The 24644-nt window shown below is 44.0% G+C and overlaps 1 protein-coding gene across 1 annotated transcript in view; it reads left to right on the forward strand.

Annotated features, from left to right (window-relative positions):
• The window catches only part of PPP3CC (protein phosphatase 3 catalytic subunit gamma), a 77392-nt gene that overhangs the window by 23150 nt on the left and 29598 nt on the right, over nt 1-24644 (forward strand). The window contains 4 exon segments of the mRNA XM_040346162.1: nt 4385-4582; nt 7011-7135; nt 8006-8117; nt 24284-24429. Of these exon segments, the coding sequence (XP_040202096.1) occupies nt 4385-4582; nt 7011-7135; nt 8006-8117; nt 24284-24429 (581 nt within the window).

Below are 24644 nucleotides of genomic sequence, written 5' to 3' on the forward strand. Positions count from 1 at the left end.
ATCAGCACTTTCTGTGCTTTGCAGTGGCAAGCAGCCATTTCCACTTTTTCGCATTGCCCTTAAACCTATCCTCCGCTTCAAGAGTATTCCAAAAGGTCCTCGCACTTCCTGCCCTTCTCAAGACATCCAGGTCCCAGTTTATGTAGATGACCTTCTCCTTCAAGACTCTCCTTCCAAACGGCTGTCTGCAATTCAGATGCTACAGACCTTCAGTTCAGTGATCAACTTCCAAAAATCTGCTTTCTGGCTTTCTTTGTCTGGAGCACTTGGGTCCAGTCCTGGACACATCCCAAGCAAAGGTTTTTTTCCTCCAGAAAATTTGTGTGTGTGTATATAATTACACATTTTGTATATGTAGCGGATTGTAGTTGCTATCCTCCACCATATCGCCCTGCTGCCAGACCTCTATATATCACTCTCATAGACGTTCAACAGTCATTTTGCTTTGTGTTTGTTTATTTGGGGGCTATAACTTGGTTCGGGAAAGGGGATATGGGATGCCCATAGAACAGATCACTTCCATCCACTTCCAAAAGCCTTCTCTACCTAATTTCAGAGCGATTCCCAGCAATCACATGACCGGCTGGCTCTCTTCTCACCTTCTGACAGATGCGGCGAGAGGGGCAGATTCCCCCGCTGATGTCAGACGGATGAGAGAGAGCGAGAGAATCATGTGATTGCCAGGAAAGAGTCTGAAATGAGGTAAAGAAGGCTTTTATTTAAAAAAAAAAAAAAAAAAACACAGGAGAAAAAAGTAGGACAGGAGATCCGCGGGTGACGGGACGCACGTAAACTGACCACGGTGTCAGGGCTCAGCATCCATGGTCAGTTTACACACTGTCCAGAACCCTCACCCCCCCGTCACACTGCTCCCCCAACCGACACCTGACAAACTTATTTGTACTTGTAGAACTAGTCCAAAGAGTGGACTTTTCTAATGTGAAATGTACTTTGTCCTTCACTAAGGTCTGTACTTTGGAAAATGTCTGCCACAGCCTTGGTCTGTGTCTATCCCTGCTTGTCATCCGCCTGCTCAGTGAGAATCAGTGGAGAAATCCCCTGCGTAGCAGGAGGACCCGCTTGACTGATTACAACCCATCTGAAAGGGGGCTAAATTTTAAATTCCTCTCTTCTATGTATATTGGTGTATAAAACGCAGTCTCCGGTAATTAGATGTCGTTTTATACAATTACTTTTTTCTCTTTTGTTTTTTTTCTGTTGATCTGGTTATAGGACACAGTGTCCAGTGTATAGACCATCTTTATATCATAGTGTCCAGTATATGGACCTCACCTCAGTAATACAATATGACTTTTCTCCTTTTCTCCTCTGTATATAAGTATATACTTGGATTGCAAGGATAACTTGCCAAAAATTTGTGTCAGTGTTGAATTGTAAGTCTGTTTAACTTGCTGCACATCTTCCCTGGCAAGTTGTACACTTGAAGCACAAGTTCTAGTTGACACGTTTCCATTTTGTAGCAAATTTGCATGGCAAGTCTCTAACAAGAGCAAAGTTGCAGTGGTGAGTCTACAGCATGAAAATTCAGTCACAGTGACCCCTGTGGTTGGATGACTATTGCACAACCTAACTGAACCAGAACTAGCAAGAGTGTTTGCAAAAAAAGTAGATCTGGAGTCATGCAATGCGGACTTGCTTCAATTGTCCAACAAACTTGTGAAGCCTGGCAAGTCTAGCAAGAGCTTAAAGCGAAGGTTCACCCTAAAAACATGTATTTAACATTCAATTCAGCATAATTCCAACATTACACTATGCCGTGTTTTTTGTTTTTTTTTTGCTGTACATACCGTCTTATTGTTTTTCCACCCGGGTTCCCACTCCCGCGGGAGTAGGCGGTCCTATGCAGAGGCTAGATGATTGACGCCTTGTGAAAAACTTCCCCCCCCGGGCGCATAAGGCGCGTCACCAGTTTTCCGAAAGTAGCCAAACTGCTATTCGGCTCTATACGGCGCCTGCCGTGTAGAGCTGACTGCGCAGGCGCCGTATAGAGCCAGCTACTTTCGGAAAACTGGTGACGCACCTAAGTTTTTCACAAGGAGTCAATCATCTAGCTTCTGCATAGGAACGCCTACTCCCGCGGGAGTGAGAATCCGGAAGCCGGGTGGAAAAACGACAATAAGACGGTATGTACAGCAAAAAAAAAACGGCATAGTGTAAATGTTGGAATTATGCTGAATGGAATGTTTTAAATACATGTTTTTAGGGTGAACCTCCGCTTTAATTCAATTGCTTTCTATCTGGGTAGGACATCTAGTTTTATACAGAGACTATCCTCCCTTGTATATTGCTGTATAGGACTGTATTCTCCCTTGTATATTGCTGTATAGGACTGTATTCTCCCTTGTATATTGCTGTATAGGACTGTATTCTCCCTTGTATATTGCTGTATAGGACTGTATTCTCCCTTGTATATTGCTGTATAGGACTGTATTCTCCCTTGTATAGGACTGTATTCTCCCTTGTATATTGCTGTTAATACAGTAGGACTTTTCTCCTCCTTTTTGTATATTAGTACATAGAATGCAGTGTAGTTTATACAATAGGATATTTCTGTATGTCTGTCTGTATGAGGTGAACACTTTGTCTGAGCTTACCTTTTTAAAAAAAAGACCTTCATTTAAAATAGATGTGGCCTACTTGGCAACCACCAACTGTTGAGATATACACATTGTAAATAAATATATAATGTACCGCCCAGCTGATGGGACTACTGCAGTCAGGAGGAGTATATGGCATATATATTGCAGAGTTCAGGACTATATAAAGCCATTTTCAGCCCAAACAAAAATGTAAAATGGTAACTTGCAAATCCTTTAGATGAGGTGTCTGCATTATTTTATTTTTATTTTTAAGGTGGGCGTGTTTTTTTTTTTTTTTTGCCAAAAATAGGTAGAATATGTATCGGCCTAAACTGAGGAAAAAAAAGTTGTTGTTTTTTTATATATTTTTGGGGGATATTTATTATAGCAAAAATGAAAAAATATTGCATTTTTTTTCAAAATTGTCGCTCTATGTTTTATAGCGCAAAAAATAAAAACCACAGAAGTGATCAAATACCACCAAAAAGCTCTATTTGTGGAAAAAAAAGGACGCCAATTTTGTTTGGGAGCCACATCGCGCAATTGTCAGTTAAAAGTGTCCGGGTCCTTTACCTGCATTTTGGTCCGGGTCTTAAGTGGTTAAAAAAAAAAACCGAGGTGTCAAATACAACCAAAAAGCTCTATTTGAGGGGGGGGGGGGGGGGAGGACATCAGTTTTGTTTGCAATCAACGTCGCGCAATTGTCAGTTAAAACGATGCAGTCCCGTATCGCAAAAAATGACCTGGTTGAGGGGGAAAATCTTCCGGTCTGTAAGTGGTTAAAAACCCCCTAAAGGTCATCAGCTTAGCCTACCGGAGGTGGTCTGGTGGTAGAACGGTATCTTTCACTCCGGTGTGCACAGCAATATGTAATGTGCATCGCAAACAACGTTTTCAGGTGCCATAACGTGTGCGTAATATGTAGGGGTGGAGGGCCTCAAATCTATTTTTTTTTTTTTTCGGCGGGGGATTTTAATAAACTTCCGGGTCCGCTCTCTTCTCGGCGGCACCTTCTATGTCGGCCCGTGGCCCGCAGATGGGCAAGTTGCGTCGGGATACATGGTGGGGGCTTGAGGAAGCGTTCAGGCTGCTAAATGGTTTGACTGCTTCTTGATTAGGTCTAACTTTGATTTATACACTAGATCAGGGATCTCCAAACTTTTCAAACAAAGGGCCAGTTTATTGTCCTTCAGACTTTAGGAGGGCCAAATTGTGGCCAGCGGGGAAGAAAATGTCCGGTCCCAGTACCAGTGAGAATAAATATGGCCTCAGGGTGGTCAGTAGGAGGAGTAAGGCCCCTATCAGTAGGAGGAATAGTATCCCATCATTGATATCTGTAGAGTAAAAAGTGTCCCCTTGTTGGTGTCAGTGGGAGGAATAGTGCTTCATTTCAGTTGGAGGAATAGTGCCCCAAGGGCCATATAAAGGCTAGCAAAGGGCCATATCTGGCCCTCGGGCTGCAGTTTGGAGACCCCTGCACTAGATCATTATCGGGTAGTGCTGCCACATGTGACTGGAAGACTTGTGTAGGTGGCTTTTTCTGTTTGGCAATGCTAGTTTCAAGTGGCAATTCAAGTGTTGCCACTTCATTGTTGCTAGCTCATTCCTATAGCTAGACTGAAGGAGAGGACACCGGTGCCCAGGTTGTTTTCTTTTCCTCAGTAGACACTCATGATGGAGTTTGCTCTTTGCCTTAGTGTTTGCGCTCTTCCCTTCACATTGTCCCTTCATATATTCTGTACCCATCCTTCTTTTAGACAGTGATTTTTTTCTTTTCATTGCAGCCGTCCCTTTTCCGCCCACGCGGCGGCTGGCTATGAATGAAGTATTTGTGGAAGGTCGTCCTCAGTTGGAAACGCTGAAGAATCACTTGGTCAAGGAGGGGAGACTGGAGGAAGAGGTGGCTTTGCGTATAATCCGAGAGGGAGCAGCTGTTTTGAGACAAGAGAAAACCATGCTTGAAGTGGAGGCCCCCATCACAGGCAAGTTGGCGGCATCTATATTCACCTTTTGCTTAGACTAGACTGGTAGACTTGGTATCATCACAGCACAGGCTCAATCGACACTCATCAATGTTATGATTTGATAAAAAATGTTTTTCCTATGCCACTTGAATACGTAGATGTTACACACCTCATATATGCCTCGTACACGCAAGCGTTTTTTCTGTCTGATAATAAACCAACGGTTTTCCCGAAAGGAAAAACGGTTTTCCCAGCCAAAGTGCAATGACGCACTATAAAAGGGAAGTTCCATTCCAACGGCGCCACCCTTTGGGCTGCTTTTGCTGATCCTCATGTTAGTAAAAGTTTGAGAGACGATTTGCGCTTTTCAGTCAGTTACAGCGTGACGAATGTGATATCTCCATTACGAACGCTAGTTTTACCTGAAAGAGCGCTCCCGTCTCGTACTTCTGAGCATACGTGTTTTTTTGGCCTGTCGGAAAACCATACAGACAAACTGTTTTCCCGCCAGGATTTTTTCCTGGCGGAAAAAAAAGATCCTCCCTCCTCCCTCCCTAACAGAGAAAAACCTTGGTCCATTCCGCCCCCTTGCTGTGAGTGACAGGTTATTTACATATCTCATGCACTAGCCTGGAGACAGGCATTATTTTTTAATTCCCACCCCCACTCCTTTTCTGAAGTCATGTGGTTACTTTTCTGGATTTTGACTGGATGTTAGTGATCATAGCAGAATTCAGTGTAATACATAGGACAAAATGCATGTTAAGGGGAGTGTAGAGGTGGATGGGGAGTCTACTGACATCAGGACTCCACCCACCAAGCTCCAGACAACAGACCTACCCCCAGAATCTGCAGTTTTTTTGTTCTTAGAACAGACAGATGGGAAACATTTGGCAGTAGTTTAGAAAGGATGAGAGTGGGTTTACATCCACTTTAAGGATTTAGAGAAGATCTGTAAAGAAAAGTGGACCAAAATCCCTCCTGAGATGTGTGAAAACCTGGTCACCAACTACAAGAAACATCGTACCTCAGTTCTTGTTGACAAGCACAAAAAGTCATGATTTGCTTGGGTATCAAATTCTTATTTTACTCACTGAACTGAAACCCAATTCATATCATTTGAATCATGTGGCTTTTTTTTTGGGTTGATAGTCTGTCTCTATCATTTAAAATGCACCTATGATAAAAAAAAAAAAAATATAGACCCTTCTTTTCTTTGTAAGTGGGCAAACGTCCCCAATGTATGTCATGAGTTGTGAGGGTGGGCCACCAGCACCTTGGCAACCAGTGACTCTTTATGGCCAGAAAGCACTGCATCATTTGCTGGTACGGTGATTGTGGAAATTTTCCTGCACCATGGCAACGCATTACTCTGATCCAGCATTCAGGAGAAGACGGAAGTCTCCCGCCTCCAGAGACAATTCCCCTTTGCCGCACTGCTGGAGCCAAAAGGAAGGGCTCTGATGTAAAGATGGGACTGGTTGATTGGGGGACGCACATTTATAGGCTTCTGTATAGAGGTGACTCTGATGTGATGGGGGGCTGTCATGTATGGAGAGACTCTGACACGAGGGAGACCTTTTAATATGAAAGGGGCTCTGATATTCTCTTTTATTGTGGAGGTTATTTCGCCAAGATGGCTCTGTCCCAGACTTGAGTTTCCCATTGATAAATAACATTTACATTTCAAAATTGGCTACATCAAGATTTTGTATATGTAGTGGATGCTGCGACAAAAAAAAGAACAATAAAAATAAACCAAGGCCTAAATAAGTTTTCGACACTGATTTAAAGGGGTTGTAAAGGTTCGTTTTTTATATTCTAAATGGGTTCCTTTAAGCTAGTGCATTGTTGGTTCACTTACCTTTTCCTTCGTCTGAATTTCTCACTTCCTGTTCCTCCTCAGTAAGTTGTTCTGGCTGACTAACCCCAGCCAGAACAGTTCAGATGATGGGGGCAAGCTTACTGAGGAGAAACAGGAAGTGAGAAATTCAGACAAAGAAAAAAACATTTAGAAGAGAAATCAAAGGAAAAGGTAAGTGAACCAACAATGCACTAGCTTGAAGGAACCCATTTGGAAAATAAAAAACAAACCTTTACAACCCCTTTAAACAAATGAAAAGCTAATCCTGTTTGTGTGTGTGTGTGTGTGTGTGTGTGTGTGTGTGTGTGTGTGTGTGTGTGTGTGTGTGTGTGTGTGTGTGTGTGTGTGTGTGTGTGTGTGTGTGTGTGTGTGTGTGTGTGTGTGTGTGTGTGTATGTATGTGTATGTATGTATGTGTATGTATGTGTATGTATGTATGTGTATGTATGTGTATGTATGTGTATATATATATATATATATATATATATATATATATTCTAATGTATAGCAAAGTTCTCTTTTTCTGTGCCTAAAAACCAGTTTCATACCTTGCGTGTTCTTTGTGTTTTGTTTCTTCTTGCAGTGTGTGGAGATATCCATGGACAGTTTTTTGACCTTATGAAGTTGTTTGAGGTTGGTGGTTCTCCTCACACCACACGCTACCTCTTCTTGGGGGATTACGTGGACCGAGGATACTTCAGTATAGAGGTCAGTGCATCGTAGATGGGTCAAGTGTGCCCCAGACCTTATTTTATCGTATTGCCTAAGGAAGACTTCTTCATGTTAGTCCCAGCAGCCACTCATTATTATACAGGATTTATATAGTGCCAACAGTTTGCACAGCGTTTTACAACGTTGGGGCAAACTGTACAATTGCAATACAGGAGGAATTGTAGCTAACAATCTAGATGGGAGGGTCAAGTGATACAAAAGGGTAATAGTGTGGGATGAGCTGATAAAGGAAATGACAGAAGAGAGCAGTTGAAGAGAAACTTTTTCAGGGATCGCCTAAAAGTAGATTTGGAGATAGTCTGACAGATTTCCATAGGATGGGAGAGGCTCAGAAGAAGTCCTGGAGGCAAGTATGGGAGGAGGTGATGAGGGAGCTAGATTGCAGGAGATTGCAGGAGGTCTTGAGAGGAACGAAGAGGACGATTAGATTGTATTTTGAGACTAGGTTAGTAATGTAGCTGGGGGCTGAGTTGTGGATGGCTTTGTGAGTTATTGGTATTTTTTTTTTTTTCCTTTTTTTTTTTTTTTTTTTTTTTTTTTTATAGGTTTCAAATAATGTAACGGAAGAATCCGGTTGCTTTCCTTAACCTTGTCACACAAGCTGAAAATGTCAGAAAATTGTGTGTTTGGCAGGAACTGGCTGGCTTTTAGCCGTGTCTAGAGCTCCCTGTCAGACCGAAGCCGTTCTGATGAACGGACATGCCGGAAACCCAACACTGATCAGTGTGTTCTTGGGGGTTCCCGTGTGTACCCAGCATTAGACCCTTTGGTAAATCTTATGTACAGGACATCTTCTTCTGCATAGCTTACTTCTGAACAAATGTTATTAATACTGTCTCCTTACAGTGTGTCCTTTACCTCTGGAGCCTGAAAATTATCCACTCCAAAACCCTGTTTCTGCTGCGAGGGAACCACGAGTGCCGACACTTAACAGAGTATTTCACCTTCAAGCAAGAATGTAAGTATAGACTATATTATGTTTCTTTGTGTCTTGTTGTGCCCCTCTCTGCACTCTGTCACTAAAGATCTTGTTTGGAGGAATTATTTTAAAGCACCTTTAAACCTAATATTAGCGTTACTTTTTGCTCATTCATATAATGTAACACCGATGTAAATTCTGTTCAGAAAGTCTAGATTTTTTTTTTTTTTTTGACCGGGAAAGCATTGTGTAAAGTGTTTACCTTTTAAAATCCTTTTTAATATGACGTTCACCTTATTAAAGGGGTTGTAAAGGTACAATTTTTTTTCTTCTTCCCCTAAATAGCTTCCTTTTACCTTAGTGCAGTCCTCCTTCACTTACCTCATCCTTTGATTTTGCTTTTAAATGTCCTTATTTCTTCTGAGAAATCCTCACTTCCTGTTCTTCTGTCTGTAACTCCACACAGTAATGCAAGGCTTTCTTCCTGGTGTGGAGTGTCGTGCTCGACCCCCCTCCCTTGGACTGCAGGAGAGTCAGGACTCTTCGTTGCAGATAGACAAAGCAGCTGTGTTAGTGGGCGTCCTGACTCCACGTAGTCCAAGGAAGGGGGCGAGTACGACACTCCACACCAGGGAGAAAGCCTTGCATTACTGTGTGTAGTTACAGACAGAAGAACAGGAAGTGAGGATTTCTCAGAAGAAATAAGGACATTTAAAAGCAAAATGGAAGGATGAGGTAAGTGAAGGAGGACTGCACTAAGGTAAAGGAAGCTATTTAGGAAACATTTTTTTTACCTTTTACACAACCCCTTTAAAGACTTTGTATACTTTTTGTTTTGTTACTGAACATGGAAGTTTGTGGATTAACACCTAGAGCAGGCTGTACATTTCACTTGGCCTAGCCTCATTTACTCTTCTTGCTCAAAGGATAACTCCAGGAATTTTATTTGGGAAGGACTGCTCGAGGTAGGTATAAAGGTGTACGCTTACCTCTGTGCCATGCTTTCTGGAATACAGCTGTCTGAAAACAATAACCGGAGCTTAGTAGTATTGTTGGCTCACCGATTCTGGTCATTGTGGATCCTTCCTCTAACTTCTACAGCAATGGTGGTCTCATGGATTTCTATTATGGTTACTGATTCTTTTGAAAATAATTACCATAGCCCTCTTTTACTCACCTTACCTGCAGCTCTCCTTTTAACATTCAGTGCGCCCCCCCCCTTCCTTTTATACCATCAGAGACACTGTCTTTTTTTCGCTCTCAAAATCTGTCTTTCAGCCCGACCTATTCATACTCTCTTTTTGCCAAACTCATCTGCCACTACGTTGGAGTCCTCCTGAAATACCTAGGAATTCTGGGAATTGGAAGCATGTATTTATTTATTTATTATTTATTAAAATTCTTAAAAGTACAAAAAAAAGTACAAAACGCAGTCAGTTACCCGTAGGCCTCGATGCGCCGAGAACAACAATACAGCAACAACCAAAAAAACACAGGCAGCGGAACAGATCAAATTTAAAATAGTAGCAGATCAAAGAACTATAAAAACCTATGTAATTCCATAGGCTAGACTGAAAAGCTCAGTTTTTAAAAGCTTCCTGAACTTAAAAAGATCATTCTCAAGCCTTAATTTTAGAGGCAGGGAGTTCCAAAACTGTGCTCCCTGGACCGCACTCGTCCTCCCTCCGCATTTTTTCTTACGAAATTTAGGAATCACCAAAGTTTCCAAATTAGCCGACCTTAAGGTACGATTGGGCACATACTTGGTGAATTTTTCCTGCAGGTACACTGGCCCCTTGCCATGGGTAGCCCTGTGCACCATGCATCCAGTCTTAAACAGAACCCGTTCCTTCACGGGTAGCCAATGCAGGGCTCTCAGCGATGGCGTGATGTGGTCACGACGACCAACACCCGTGAGTAGCCTCGCAGCGGGATTCTGAATAAGCTGTAATTTGTGCATGATGTTATTAGGTAAACCCAGGTACAAAGCATTACAATAATCTAATCGACTTCCAATAATGGCATTGACCATGGAGATCTTATGCGATTCTTCAATGAAGCGAAAAGTCGACCTCAGTGGAAGTGACAAGAACTCACCACCTGGTTTACCTGTGGTCGTAGCGTCAATCTCTCGTTCAAGATGATTCCCAAATCCCTGACCTGGGTAAATGGCACTGGGACCGATGAAAACGAGTCCGGCCAGGTAGGGAAACCGCCCGACCATGGCTGATTGCATAAAACCATGCACTCAGTCTTGGAGCCATTGAGCATAAGATAATTGGCCCCCATCCAGGCTTGAATTTCCTCCAGGCAGGTGGCCAGAGTTATCTGTGCCCCCCCATCCCTGGGCAGAGGAATGTAGAACTGGGTGTCGTCAGCGTAGACATGAAAAGATAGGTTGTGGCGGCGGATGATATATAGCAGAGGCCTCAGATAGATGTTGAACAGGAGCGGCGATAACGCCGACCCTTGAGGGACTCCACAGAACAGGGGACTATCAGAAGAGCAGTGCAGTCCCAGCCTTACTCTCTGAACCCTGTCCAGCAGAAATGAGGTCATCCATGCCAATGCTATACCATCAATGCCTGCCACAGTCCCTAATCGATCAAGCAGTCTAGAATGATCGATGGTATCGAATGCTGCCGACAGATCCAGCAATACCAAGGCCGAAGCCTCATTTCTGTCCAGGGCCCAGAGTAGATCATCCTGGACTTTGGTCAAGGCGGTTTCAGGACCTCTTCCTGGTCGGAATCCAGATTGAAAATCATCGAGAATGGAATTGGACTCGAGATGGTTTTAACCCTCAGTGTTTGGGGATAAATAGCCAATCGCCAGGACTAAGGGCAGGTTCACATATGTGCGGGCGCGATTCACAGCATGGGGTTCGGGGGCGTCCCGGTTCAGGTGCGAATCGGGTCAGAATTTTTGCCTGAATTCACACTTAAACCGGACTGAAAGACACACATGATCCTTTTGAAATGCAGACCAAAGCCTCCCCGACCCTGTGTGAATTGGCTCTATTGCGATTTGGGCACACATGCCTGTCATGTAAATGAAGGAACAGAGCAGCGGGAGAGCGTATGTATGGTAAGTAAGTGGATCAGGTGGTAAGCTTTTATGAGACCCTGTCACTTTCCCCTGAACAACAGTTGTCTTTTTTAAAGCTCAACTTTTTTTTTTTTTTTTTCCATAGGTGTCTGTGCACCCTTTTTTTTATTTTTTTATTTTTTTTTGGTTTTGTAACCTCTGGATTAGTTGGTATCCTTCTTTTTTTTTTTTTTTTTTTTTTTTTCTTTTCTCCCCAATATTACTTTTAAATGCTAATAAAATAAATGCACATCGTTTTGCATAATGTGTATTTATTATTATTATTTTTTATTTATTTTTTCTTGTAGGAGCCTGTAAAGCATTTCACTCGCAATTAGCAGATCATAGATACAATCTCAGCCTCCTGCGGACTGTCTGTCCGTAACTCATACAGGCAGGCAGTTACTGAATGACGGGAAGAATCGATAAACTACTAGAGCGCTCACCAGCGCCCTGGTAGTTCATTGAAAACTACAAGCCATCAGCCAGAAAGGATGTCGCTACTTGTATCTCTTTCATTCACAGGTCTTTGTGGATGGAGCCCCGAACAGCCCCGTTCTGTGACAGCTGGTGCGGGAGAAGGTCCCCTGGCCTGCTGTCATAATTGGAAGGGGGATTGGGGAGAGGCTGCAGGTACATGTTCCACCCTAAAAACTGGTGGAACGTGTTTTCAAAAATGAACTCTTTCCTTTTTAATTTGGAAGGTTCCAATTGGCTAATGCATACTTCTTTTTTTTTTTTTTTTTTACCTAATTTGCACAGCCGTTTAAAATAAGTTTGTCTTTTGATGCAAGAGCTTTTTCGCTCTTACAACATTAGATCAGGATGCACTCTGTTTGCATAGACTGTTACATAAAAATAAGACCAAAATAGGTTTGTGTGAACAGAAATTAACACAATGGTAACATTTTCACAGGTTTTTTGAAATTTCCAAATGGCATGTACCTGTTTATGCAAGAGCATCCAACATATTTGTTTGACCATATGTTGTGTGTGTGTGGTTTTTTTTTTTCTACATTTTGGGGTGTGCTTACAGGAAATGCTGATAACCTCATAGATAATGCGACTTCCCTTTTTTAAAGCAGAACTGCAGGCAAACCACTAAATACACAGATGAAGTACATACAGTATATGGGGGCTGCTTTACCTTCCAAAGGATTTGCATTTCATTCCTTCTAGTCTAGCTGGAGAGGAGACCTGATTTTTCTGCACTGCATTTAAAGTGGTAATGAACTCAAAACCAAAAATGTAACATATGGTAGCTTACCAATCATTTAGATGTGACTGCATTAGTTTTCCTTTGTATGCCTTTTTTTCCCTTTTTGTTTTCACCTGGTAATCTGGCCAGTAACACACCACCTATATTGGAGTGCCTACACTCTGGATGAATGAGCACAGGCACACCTTTTTAAACGGCAGCATTGTCAGGGTGGGTGGAGGGTGTTGGATGTACTAGCAGAACTTAAAGCGGGGGTTCACCCAAAAAAAAAAAATTAAAATTAGATCTAGCATACTAATGATACATTTATTTTCGGGAGGTCATTTTTTTTTTTTCCTCTGTACATACCTTTTTTTATATCCTGATTTTGTCCAGGGCTTCTGGGTTCCAATGACTGCGGGACTGGGCGTTCCTATCCTTCGGTTCGATGATTGGCGGCTTGTGAAACAGTTCCCCTGTCGCACAACGCGCGTCACCAGATTTCCGGAAATAGCCGAGCTGCGAGTCGGCACTATACGGCGCCTGCGCAGTCGGCTCTACACGGCAGGCGCAGGCGCCGTATAGTGCCGGCTCGCAGCTCGGTTATTTACGGAAATCTGGTGACGCATGTTGTGCAACAGGGGACCTGTTTCACAAGCCGTCAATCATCGAACCGAAGGATAGGAACGCCCAGTCCTGCAGTCATCGGAAGCCTGAGGCAGGGATAGGAACGCCCAGTCCCGGAGTCATCAGAACGCAGAAGCCCTGGACAAAATCAGAATATAAAGGTATGTACAGAGAAAAAAAAAAAATGACCTGCCAAAAGTAAATGTACTTAGTATGCTGGCTCATATGTTAAAAAATAGTTTTTAGGGTGAACCTCCACTTTAACACGCTAACAAACTGAAGCTGAACTCCAGCTAATGAGTTATAAACACTTACAGCAGTTTTTACATAAATAAACAAAACTGATCATTGTAAGCACCTTTGCCAGTGTTGATTTGTTTGCCTAATCCCTGTAACTGATACATCCAGGGCCGGTGCTACCACTAGGCAAACTAGGCAGCTGCCTAGGGCACACAGCTGCCTAGGGGCGCCCGGACACTGGTTTCCCTCTGCCTCTGCATGTTCTGCAGGCTGCAGCATGTAACTAAGTCCCAGGCAGCTGCTCCATTCGACCGGTGGTGCAGTTAGAGGCGCATTGCAGAACTGAAACCAGCGCTAGAGGAAGCCGATGCTTCCTGTATAGCGCTACCTCCTGTCACATGGGTAGGGTAAAGAGGGTGGAGTCAGGGGTGGAGCCAATAGGGCATCAAAATTAGGTTTCACCTAGGGTGTCAAAAATCCTTGCACCAGCCCTGGATACATCTGAAGAAAGCTAGTTCTTTTGAAAAACAGACTTACTGGCTGGATTACCAGGTGACAATAGAAGAAAGTCTAAAAAAACAAATGCAGCCCTCATATCTAATGCCGCGTACACACAATAATTTTTCGGGTTGTAAAAAACAACGTTTTTAAGGGTCTAGAAAAACGACGTTTTTTTTTCAACCCGATCATTAAAACGGCCTTGCCTACACACGATCGTGAAAAAAAATTGCTCTAGCAAAGCGCGGTGACGTACAACACGTAGGACGGCACTATAAAGGGGAAGTTCCATTCGGATGGCGCCACCCTTTGGGCTGCTTTTGCTGATTTTGTGTTGGTAAAAGACGATTCGCGCTTTTATGTCTGTTACAGCGTGATGAATGTGCTTACTCCACTACGAACGCTAGTTTTACCAGAACGAGCGCTCCCATCTCATAACTTGCTTCTGAGCATGCGCAGATTTTTCACGTCGTTAAAGCCCACACACGATCATTTTTTACAACCCAAAAAACAACGTTAAAAACGTAGTGAAAAAATAGAGCGAATGTTCGAATTTTTTTTTGCCCGTTTTTCAGAACCCGAAAAATGCTCTGAAGCCCACACTTTTTTTTTTTTTTACAACCCGAAAAATGATCATGTGTACGCAGGATTAGAATTGGTAAGCTGCAATATACCGTATTTATCGCGGTATAACGTGCTCCCGCGTATACCGCGCACCCCTAAAGTGCCCCCGAAATTCCTGTAAAAAAAAAGTTATATGCATTACTTACAGTTTTGGTGTCTTCCCAACGTCCATCGTCCGGTCCGGCATCCGTCTGCGGCCTCAATGGTGTCCTCCCGGCTTCTCCAGCGCGCGCCTCAAGTCGAGTCCGCGCTTCCCGCGCTCAGTTTGAACGCCTCCGCCGATATATACCGAGTGCAGTACACTCGGGTGCATTCGGCAAGGCTCGCGCTCACGCTCTGTGACGTTTATGCGTGAGCACGAGCGAAGCCGAGCCTGGCCGAATGTACCCGAGTGTACTGCACTTGGTAGATGTTGGCGCAGGATTTCAAACTGAGCGCGGGAAGCGGCTATCGGCGTATATCGCGCACCCACGATTTTCCCCTTATTTTAAGGGGAAAATAGTGCGCGATATACGCCGATAAATACGGTAACTTTTGGCTTTCAGATTTTTATACCACTTTAACCACTTGCTGACCAGACTTTTTCTGGCACTTTTTGTTTGCACAGAGGCATCCCTTCCTGCCTCTTCAGAAACCGGCCCATCGACTCTTGAGCTATTTGGATCGGTTTTGTGTGAAAGCCGGCCGTCTGCTGTAAAAAAAAAAAATATCTTCAGCCATAACTCTGGTAAACCACTTGCAAACTGCAACGTGTATATATAAGGATTGAGGTCAGCAAGTGGTTAAAGGAGTTGTAAATAAAAACATGTTTTCACCTTAATGCAATCTATGCATTAAGGTAAAAAAACATCTGGTGTTGCGGCCCCCCCCCCCGAGCCCCCGTTTTACTTACCTGACCCGTCGAAAGTCTCACGTGGTCCCGAGATCCTCTTCTCCGCTCAGCCTGGCCGTTGATTGGCTAGAGCGGATGGATTGAGAGCAGCGCAGCCATTGGCTGGCGCTGCTGTCAATCACATCCGGTGATGCGGCGCGCCGAGGGGCGGGGCCGAGTGATACAGTAAGCGGCTATGGCTGCTCGCTGTATCACGGGAGCGCGCCCGCAATTACTGACCACCATGCGAGCTCTCGCATGACTGTGGTGAGTAATTGCGGGGAGGACCAGAGACGGCCACCGAGGGACCCCAGAAGACGTGGACCGGGGCCACGCTGTGCAAAACAAACTGCACAGTGGAGGGAAGTATGGCATGTTTGTTATTTTAACCACTTAACGACCCCTTCACGCGATATACGTCGGCAGAATGGTAAGGCTGGGCACATCAACGTATAGGTACATTGTCCTTTAAGCCCAGCCGTGGGGTCGCGGGCGCGCTCCCGCGACCCGGTCCGAAGCTGCGGGACTCGCGGACCCCATCGCCGCTGGTGTCCCGCGATCGGTCCCCGGAGCTGAAGAACGGGGAGAGCCGTGTGTAAACACGGCTTCCCCCTTCTTCACTGTGGCGGCGTCGTCGATCGTGTGATCCCTTTTATAGGGGGACACAATCGATGATGTCACACCTACAGCCACACCCCCCTACAGTTAGAAACACACTTGAGGTCACACATAACCCAATCAGCGCCCCCTGTGGTTAACTCCCAAACTGCAATTGTCATTTTCACAACAAACAATGCATTTTAAATGCATTTTTTGCTGTGAAAATGACAATGGTCCCAAAAATGTGTCAAAATTGTCCGAAGTGTCCGCCATAATGTCGCAGTCACAAAAAAAATCGCTGATCGCCGCCATTAGTAGTAAAAAAAGAAACAATAAAAATGCAATAAAACTATCCCCTATTTTGTAAACGCTATAAATTTTGCGCAAACCAACCGATAAACGCTTATTGGGATTTTTTCCCCCCCAAAAATAGGTAGAATCCGTATCGGCCTAAACTGAGGAAAAAAATATTATTTTTTTATATATTTTTGGGGGATATTTATTATAGCAAAACGTAAAAAAATATTGAATTTTTTTTTCAAAATTGTCGCTCTATTTTTGTTTATAGCGCAAAAAATAAAAACCGCAGAGGTGATCAAATACCACCAAAAGAAAGCTCTATTTGTGGGAAAAAAAGGACGCCAATTTTGTTTGGGAGCAACGTCACACGACCGCGTAATTGTCAGTTAAATCGACGCAGTGCCGAATCGCAAAAAGGGGCAAGGTCCTTTTAGCTGCATTTTGGTCCGGGTCTTAAGTGGATAAAGGGGAAAAAAAATGTTTCCTTTACAAACGCTTTAAGTAACACTTATAGGCCTGGTCTGTCCCCCAGGCTGTGATTGGACAGTGAAAGGAAAAGCAGCAAAAGGATGGGCTTATCCCTCTGCCACTATGCGGTTTCCTTCTATCAGCATGCTCCATGTCAGAACATGAATAGACTGGCTTTTTGTCTTGGCTCTGATGTACAGGGCACTACGAGATTTAAACACTTTTTTCTCTCTTCATTTTCAGGATTTTCTATCGCTTCCTGTTTGGCTTTGCGACAGGAAGTGAAGGGAAATCCCAACAATTGGATACAGATGGCCAAAACAAAATCTGACGGGTTACAACCCTCCCTTGCTCTACCCAAAATGAAAAAGTGTTTTTGCCTATAGTTCTGCTTTAAGCCTGTCTACCTATTTTGTTGCAGCTGTGCTATATTTTCACCTGTTGTCCTTTACATCCTATTGTGTGTTATGGCTTTTTGTATTCCATGAGCTTGTCCCCTGTTTATGTACTGCAGCTCTCTGTTCTGTCTCCTGTGTCTGTCCATTTTTTACCAGTGGCGCATAATAAAAACCAAATGGGGGGAAAAAAATATTTCAGCTCACATGATATTTCAGTAATTCATATACCTGTAAAATGATGCAGATTATACGAAGTATAAATTACCCACCACCTATTAATATCCGCTTGCCGGCATGGTAGACCTAAAGCTGTATAGGTTTTACATTTAATTAGCTCATTAATAGCTGAGGATCACAGCGGAACCAGAGTAGGATTCATTTAGGCATTTTGAAGAACCCAGTTTGCTTCCACAGGAAAATATGGGAGGCAAATCTATAATTAAATGGAGTATTAAATCAGGTATGTGGTTGTATAACAATCAATTCATTCTATCATGTCCAGACTGGATAATTTAGGCCAAAATTATGGCAAACTTGCATCAAATTAAGTAGACATTGTTACTGTATATAGTCAAGAACTGTGTAGTGTAGTGTTTCTCAAACTTTTTTTGTTGTCTTGCGGCACACCAAAAAGATGTTAAAAAATTCCTGGGGCAGGGCAAATGGAGTGTATGGGGGGGGGGGGTGTGGGGGTCAGCTGGGGGGTGTCAGGGTCTCTCACCTAGCATTTTGGCTCTGCAGGTCCTTGTACGCCTCCTGGGGGGGGGGGGGGGGATAGTCCTGTGGTAAAGTTGCTGCCAGCACCCAGCCTCGCAGCCCGAGCCAGTGGCGCGTCCCGACTCCCTTGCGTCCATTGCCCCCAAGACTCTGGCCTCCGGGAGTTTTTTTAGTTTCCTCTGCACTTGAGCGCAGACTACAACTCACAGAATGCAACAGCGGCCAGCCGCTGCGGTCTTGCCCGACTGTTACAGTGATGGCTCACCCGCAAATGTGCCTCAGCACACAGTTTGCGAAACACTGGTGTAGTGCAATCACAGGGGACTAAAGGGCTGAAATCTCAGCGCATATATATATAATATATTGCTACCAGCCATGCCATCAAAAATGTTTGTTTGCGCTCCAGTTGTCTAAATCCTGTCTTTGGTTGGCGGCTTCCTCCTTCCTTCTCTGTGCTGGCCCACCAATGACATCTGTGCCAGATCTGGTGCATGCACTGTATTGGATCTGGCACAGTTTGTTAATGCCCCCCCCAAATCCTGCAAGATTTTGCAGTTTTCAAACAAGATCTCCCTGGAAGCCACTGGTGATGTAGCCTTACCGGGGGCAGCTGTGAAGCTCTGGCTAGATCACCAGTGCCTCTGAATACCAGGAAGTGGCGAGAGAAAAAAAACACGAGTACACACAACCTTTAGAACATGACTTGAGAAGGTTTTTAGTTCAGCAAACAGATCTGCTTGCAGCTGAGCTTTTTAGGTTGGTGGAGGTTAATTTTAACACCAATAGTAAGACCATATACATCCAGCTAACTGATGATATATTTTTGTTTTGACTAGCCAGCTAATTGATAAAATATGAATGGATTCCTCCATACACACAAGCAAGGTGGTAAATAGAGGAATCTTCCCCAATGAGACATTGTATTCTGACAGTGGGACTTCCAACATTCCCTATCTACATGGCTGGTCCCTGCTTAACCGTCTGAAATCAATCTATGGCCAGTTTAACTGCTTGCTGACTTTCCTATAGCACTTTTACTGCTACAGGGCAGCAGCTGTGCAAACGATCATGTTTATGTATCCGTGATCTGTCATTTTTGTCCGCGCGGACCGCTTTTGCTGTGATATAATTCAAAGCGGAAGCCGATCGGCGGGTGTCGGGCACTCTATGTCCTCCAGTACCTGCTGCCTGTCGACAATCCACAGAGAACTGATATGCCTATGTAAGCAAGGCATATCTCAGTTGTTTCTGCAAAACGGGGACTAGAATAGATCTCTTCCCCCTAGTGAAAGCAGCACACTGTGTACACAAACACTGGCTAGGCACACAGTTTGATCTCCCTAGATGTTTAACCCCTTCCCAGCTAGTGTCATTAATACAGTGACAGTGTATCTCTCTCTCTATCCCATAGTTTTTAGGCGCTATAATGTTCACATAACCTAATCAATGTACGCTTATAGTGTGTGGTGTTTTACCAAAAACATGTAGCAAAATACATATTGGCCTAAATTTATGAAGAAATTAAATTTAAAAAATAATTTATTGGATATGTTTTATAGCAGAAAATAGTCTTCCTCTCCATGTGAACCATACCATCCTCTTACCTGATCTTGTCTATTCTTATGTGCATGTGTTTATCCCTCCATATGTCTAGTGGAGTTAAGCACATGTGTCTTTGAAATGTATGTATTTTTATGCTGTATAAAAATGTACTTCATTCTTGTCCAGTGCTGAAGCTAATGCTGCCACCTGTACACGTACTGTGCACTTAATCCCTGTCCCTCAGGCTGCTCTTTGTCCAATCTGTTCTACCATGTCCATCTGTAAAGCTGAGATCCAGCTACTTTCAGTACAAAGCACATGTCAGCCTGTCCCATCTGTTTAGTCTGCTGCAGCCGCTGTCTGCTTCTGTGCTTCCCTCTGCAACTTCATTGTTTCTATTGCTAGATTTCAGTTTGCTGCTGCACTACTTTCACCGTCGGTTCATCGGCTCATCCGTTTTGAAGAGGTAGTAGTATATGCATTAGAGGACGTCTCGTCTGCATTAGGCAACATATCAAATTTATTATCATAGAGCAAAGGTCACTCCACCATATCGAGTTGAAATAAAAGCTAACAGTTTAGATTAAAAAGGTTGCTTCGCCCCTCCTCATACCCACCCTGCTTTCTCTTTTGTAAAAGCTGCTTCTCTATATAGGTTTTATAGCAGCTACAGAGTTCGGCTGCAGAGACTGGAGTAAAAGGTGCATTAATGAGGTGAACATGTGTTTTGCCCATGTATGACATAGCCGCGGGTTTCCTTTATCACCTCTCCACTAATGCATACATTTCCCATCTCTTTGCTCCATCACCTCTGTTCACCCACTTGAGAGAAATGGCAAGGGTGTAGAGGAACTCTTCTCTATTCCTACTACAGTGCAGTTCTGGGTGCCTTGGCAGCCAATAGCCAAGTGCCGGAGACTTGTCCTTAAGGTTCCCCTAACGTGAAAGTTCCTTCAAGGACTGCGCAGGCGCAAACTTGCTGACGGAAATCTCCGAACCTCGCCCGGCATCCAGGCTCATTCTTTAACATCCCCGTGGATTGGAGGATGTTAAAAAAGAGCCAGGAGGCGGAGCGAGCCATCCGAGCGAAGCAAGGACGTGAGGCCGACTGGCCACTTTCCTCGAAATCCACGTCGCCCTGGATGCCGGCCGAGGTTCGGGAATTTCCGTCGGCAAGTTTGCGCCTGTGCAGTCCTTAAAGGAACTTTCTTGTTAGCCGGAACCATATCGGCTGATCAGATTGCGCCTGCGCAGGAACTTCCACGATAGCCGGAACCAGCCCGGCAGATCACTGGCATTGTGGGGAAGAAAGTCCTTAGCCATGTGTAAGCTCTGAGCAGAAGTTTACATTAATTAAAGGTGAATAAGGGTAGACATGGATCTAAGTTGTATTCGGATTGCACCTCAGAGGTGATTGACAGGGAGTAAGGAAGTGATGCGACACCTCCTCACCGCCTGTTTTAGCTTTATTTTTGCTGACAAACACAAAAATGCTTGCAGCTAATCTCTACATGTTGGGTAGATTAGACTGCGAACACGAAGCATTGTGACTGTGGCGTGTAACCAGCCCTTTCCACTGTCTATTGCAGCTTAGGGGGTGCAGTTGGGAGATGGTAAAAACATGGCTCAATTGTGCATTTTTACTGCCCCCTAACTGCACATCTAAACTTTATCCTAAAGGAATCTGGGGAATGAGACCACACCTGCAAAAACGCCACACATGTTCACCTTAAGAGGTCTGTGTAACCCAACTAATGAGAGATTAAAGTGATTCTAAAGTCTTGTGTGGTGTGTGTGGTTTCTTTTTTTTTTTCTTTTTAAGTTGTACTTGCCTGCTCTGAAAGCAGCGCTTTGAAAGCAGCGGGAGCCAATGGCGGTGCTGCTGTGTCTCAGCCAATAAGGAGGAAAAGGCTCAGATGGCAGAGTAATTTGTGGACAGAGATGGGGCTCAAGTAAATATTAGGAGGGCCAAGGGGATCTGCTGCACACAGAAGGCTTTTTATCTTATGCAGAAAATGTGTTTAAGATGAAAAACCTTCTGCCTTTTACAACTCTTTTAACATTACTTTTAGGTAATCATGTTATTCTTTTATTTTTTTATTTTTTTTATTATTAAAATTATGAACATCTCATACTTGCCTACTGAGTGGCCCCAAACCACCTCTTCTGGTGTCCACTGCCAGCCATCTTTGCCCCTCTTCTTTTGTGTCTGCCCCATAGCAATCTACCAAGCGGGCCTTGTGTATATAGAAAAACACAGCAGCTTGGTCCCACCCCCTTACGCTCTGCTTACAGAATTTGACTGACAGCGGTAGGAGCCAATGGCTCTCTCTGCTATCTGATCCTCCTGTGAGAAGAGAGACCAGGAAGAACTGCAGACTGGCACTGTGATGGGTCGATACAGGACTCGGGTAAATGTTTTTTGGGGGAAAGAGGCGCAATCCAGTGACGACTTTTCTTTCCTTTTTTTTTTTTTGTATATATAATGCAGGGAATGCAATAAGGTAAACATGCTTTAGAACCACTTTAAGCTGCATATTTATCATATATCATAAACTGGGCCATGGATGAATCCTGGTAATGGGGGGGGGGGGGGGGAATAGGTGCATATTCTACAGTGGCCCAGTAAAAGTCCTGATCCCAGTAGAGAATTGTGGTGCACAGGCATCATCTAACCCAAATAATCTGGAGTAAATGGGACAGAATTTAATTTGAACACTGCAAATCTGCTGCATACTTACAAAGCTCTTATTGCTTCTAAAGATGGCTTTATAAAATATTGAAATGTGTGGATTAAAGATTTATGCACACAGCCAATTTAAAGGTTTTATTTCTAGGGAAGAAAACCTGTACTTAAAAGAAAAAGAGACTGCCATTGGAGACCTTTTTCTGAAAATGCTAGTCTCTCGGCTGTCTCTGGTTTTATTACTTTCTCGCTGTCTTGGGGCCCTTTCAGACGTGCGGACCGTATGTCCGCATTTTCATCCATCCGTTTGCGGATAAAAAAAGGTCCCTATGTGATTGCGGGTGTCAGCGGATAAACATCCGCTGACACCTGTAATCACCCGCCTCCGCAAAGATCCGATTTTTCAGACGGAAGAATGTCCTATTTTTTTTCTTACGTGTTCATCCGATCCTCCATAGGGGAAAGCGGAGAAAAGAAAAGACAGTGTGGTCCCTGCACAGTGTGCGGAGACCGCCCTATCATCCGACGGCTCATCGGGGATCTACGGAGCGATCCTCGCTGAGCTTACGGACACACGGAGGCGGATCATTACTGATCCGCCCCGTGTGAAAGGGCCCTTAGTTGCAAGCATGAATTTCATCTCCCCAGCTGAGCTGTTGTGTTCTGACAGCCAGTACAATCTGATCAGTGCTCTCTGCCATTGGCTGCGAAAGCTGATTGGGAGTCGGCAGCTGTTGGTTTTCCAGCATGCAAGTTCGACGGAAGCTGGCCCACTTTCTGTCAGAATGACCGACATACACACGGGCCAAATGTCGGCCAGTTTGTTTTTTTAACCAGCCTTTTTCTCCTGACATTTGGCCTGTGTGGCTTTAAGATGGATGAATGAAAGCTCATTGACTTTTTTGTATCCCATGGGTTCTTCACAAAGACCGGGCCTCTGTCCATTCTAACAACCCCTGTGTGCCTATCTACCCTTACTTACCCTTGTCCCACTACCCCAACCCTGCTGTCCCCAGACCCTCCCCCTATCTTTGTTCAACTTTCTTCCTCTTCTGTCTTTCCATAAAAAAACGACTACCAACTTGCCATGATAACTCATATCATTGTGAATCAAGATGTATCAACACAGTATTGTTATCCAATCTACACAGAGTTTGTATTATCTCCTGCAAATTCTTACAATTTTCTGTTTAAAGCAGAGCTCCATCTAAAGAGGAACTGGATCTTCCGTTCATCCCCCGCTGCCCCCCTCCCCCCACGCCCCCCCCCCCCCCCTCGGGTACCACATTAGGCACCTTTCGGGTGGGAGAGAATTACCTGTCTTTGACCAGCATGGCACCCGATCTGCATGGGAGTGACGACATTGCGGAGTGGCCATTGAAGAGACCAAACAGAAGGAAGATGGGAAGTGCCTGAGTGCTGACATTGCAGCACAGTAGGGAAGTCCTGTCACAATGTGCTAGTTTGTGGTGCATATTGGCACATTATAGCTTAAACCACCTGGGGGCCCTTTTTTTTTTTTTTTTTTTTTTTTTATGATTATTATTATTTAAAACGGATTTTGTTACTGTTTTTACTAAAAACTATTGAAGGAGAACATTTGAATATTCCTGGACACTTTCATAAAGATGGCTTACTCAACCCGCATTGGTCTCTGTGTACCTCAGAAATGTCTGCAATAAACATGGTGCTGCCTGGCTTGGCCAATTAAATTCTCCTTATGATGTTACCAAGTCCACTCCTCTACCAGATGGTGCCTGTGTTCACCTGCGTTTCTGACTGCATTATGACCAGCATCCTGCAATCCACTTCCTGTGGGAGGGACAATAAAAACATATTTTTTAATTTAATTTACAGTTTTTTTTTTTTCTTCTTCTTTGTGTGTCAGTGACCTATGTCTCTATCTTCTTTATTAGCTAGCCACATTTTTACAGTGTTGCCAGAAATGTTGGATGTGCTGAATAATGTTACGGTATTCTACTGTTACTGTCATTTGCTGACGTGGAGTAGTGCAAGGTTAACACTTGTGGTGTCACACATGACCATTCATTTCAGTTTTCAAGTCCAAAGCCTGATGTGTGTCTGCCTTGTGCCTAGCAGATAATGCCTGCAATGTGCTTATCTTCTGTCTAGAGCAGGGAACAAATGTGTACCCAAAAATCCATTGTGGTTTGTAAAATCAATTCAGGCAACAGGAAAGTAAATGACTTTCACTGATTTTTCCATGCAAGGAGTTCAGGATGAGACTAGTTTCTTGATCATTGGAACATGGCTACTCTTGTGATATCGTTCAAACTGTCATGTCTGTCTATGTTTTTCTAACTATCCCACCCCATCCTATTCCTTCAGGTAAGATTAAGTACTCGGAGCGAGTGTACGACGCCTGCATGGATGCCTTTGACTGCCTCCCTCTGGCAGCTCTGCTCAACCAGCAGTTCCTGTGTGTGCACGGGGGTCTCTCTCCAGAAATCACCTGCCTGGACGACATCAGAAAGGTAAGTCTACTAATTCTGAGTAATGCAGTGACCATATGACCACAATAGTCTGTTCATATATGGACAAAAGTTTACAAACAACTGGCCACTGCCCCCCACCTATAATTGGCCTTCACAGCAACACATGCAAAACAAATCCAAAGATAATTCTCAGCTCAACTCGCCACTGTGTGCTAACTAAGGATGAGCTCAGGCGTGTTCACAAACGGCACATG

Source organism: Rana temporaria, chromosome 3 (genome assembly GCF_905171775.1).
Source record: "Rana temporaria chromosome 3, aRanTem1.1, whole genome shotgun sequence".
Lineage (NCBI taxonomy): Eukaryota > Metazoa > Chordata > Amphibia > Anura > Ranidae > Rana > Rana temporaria.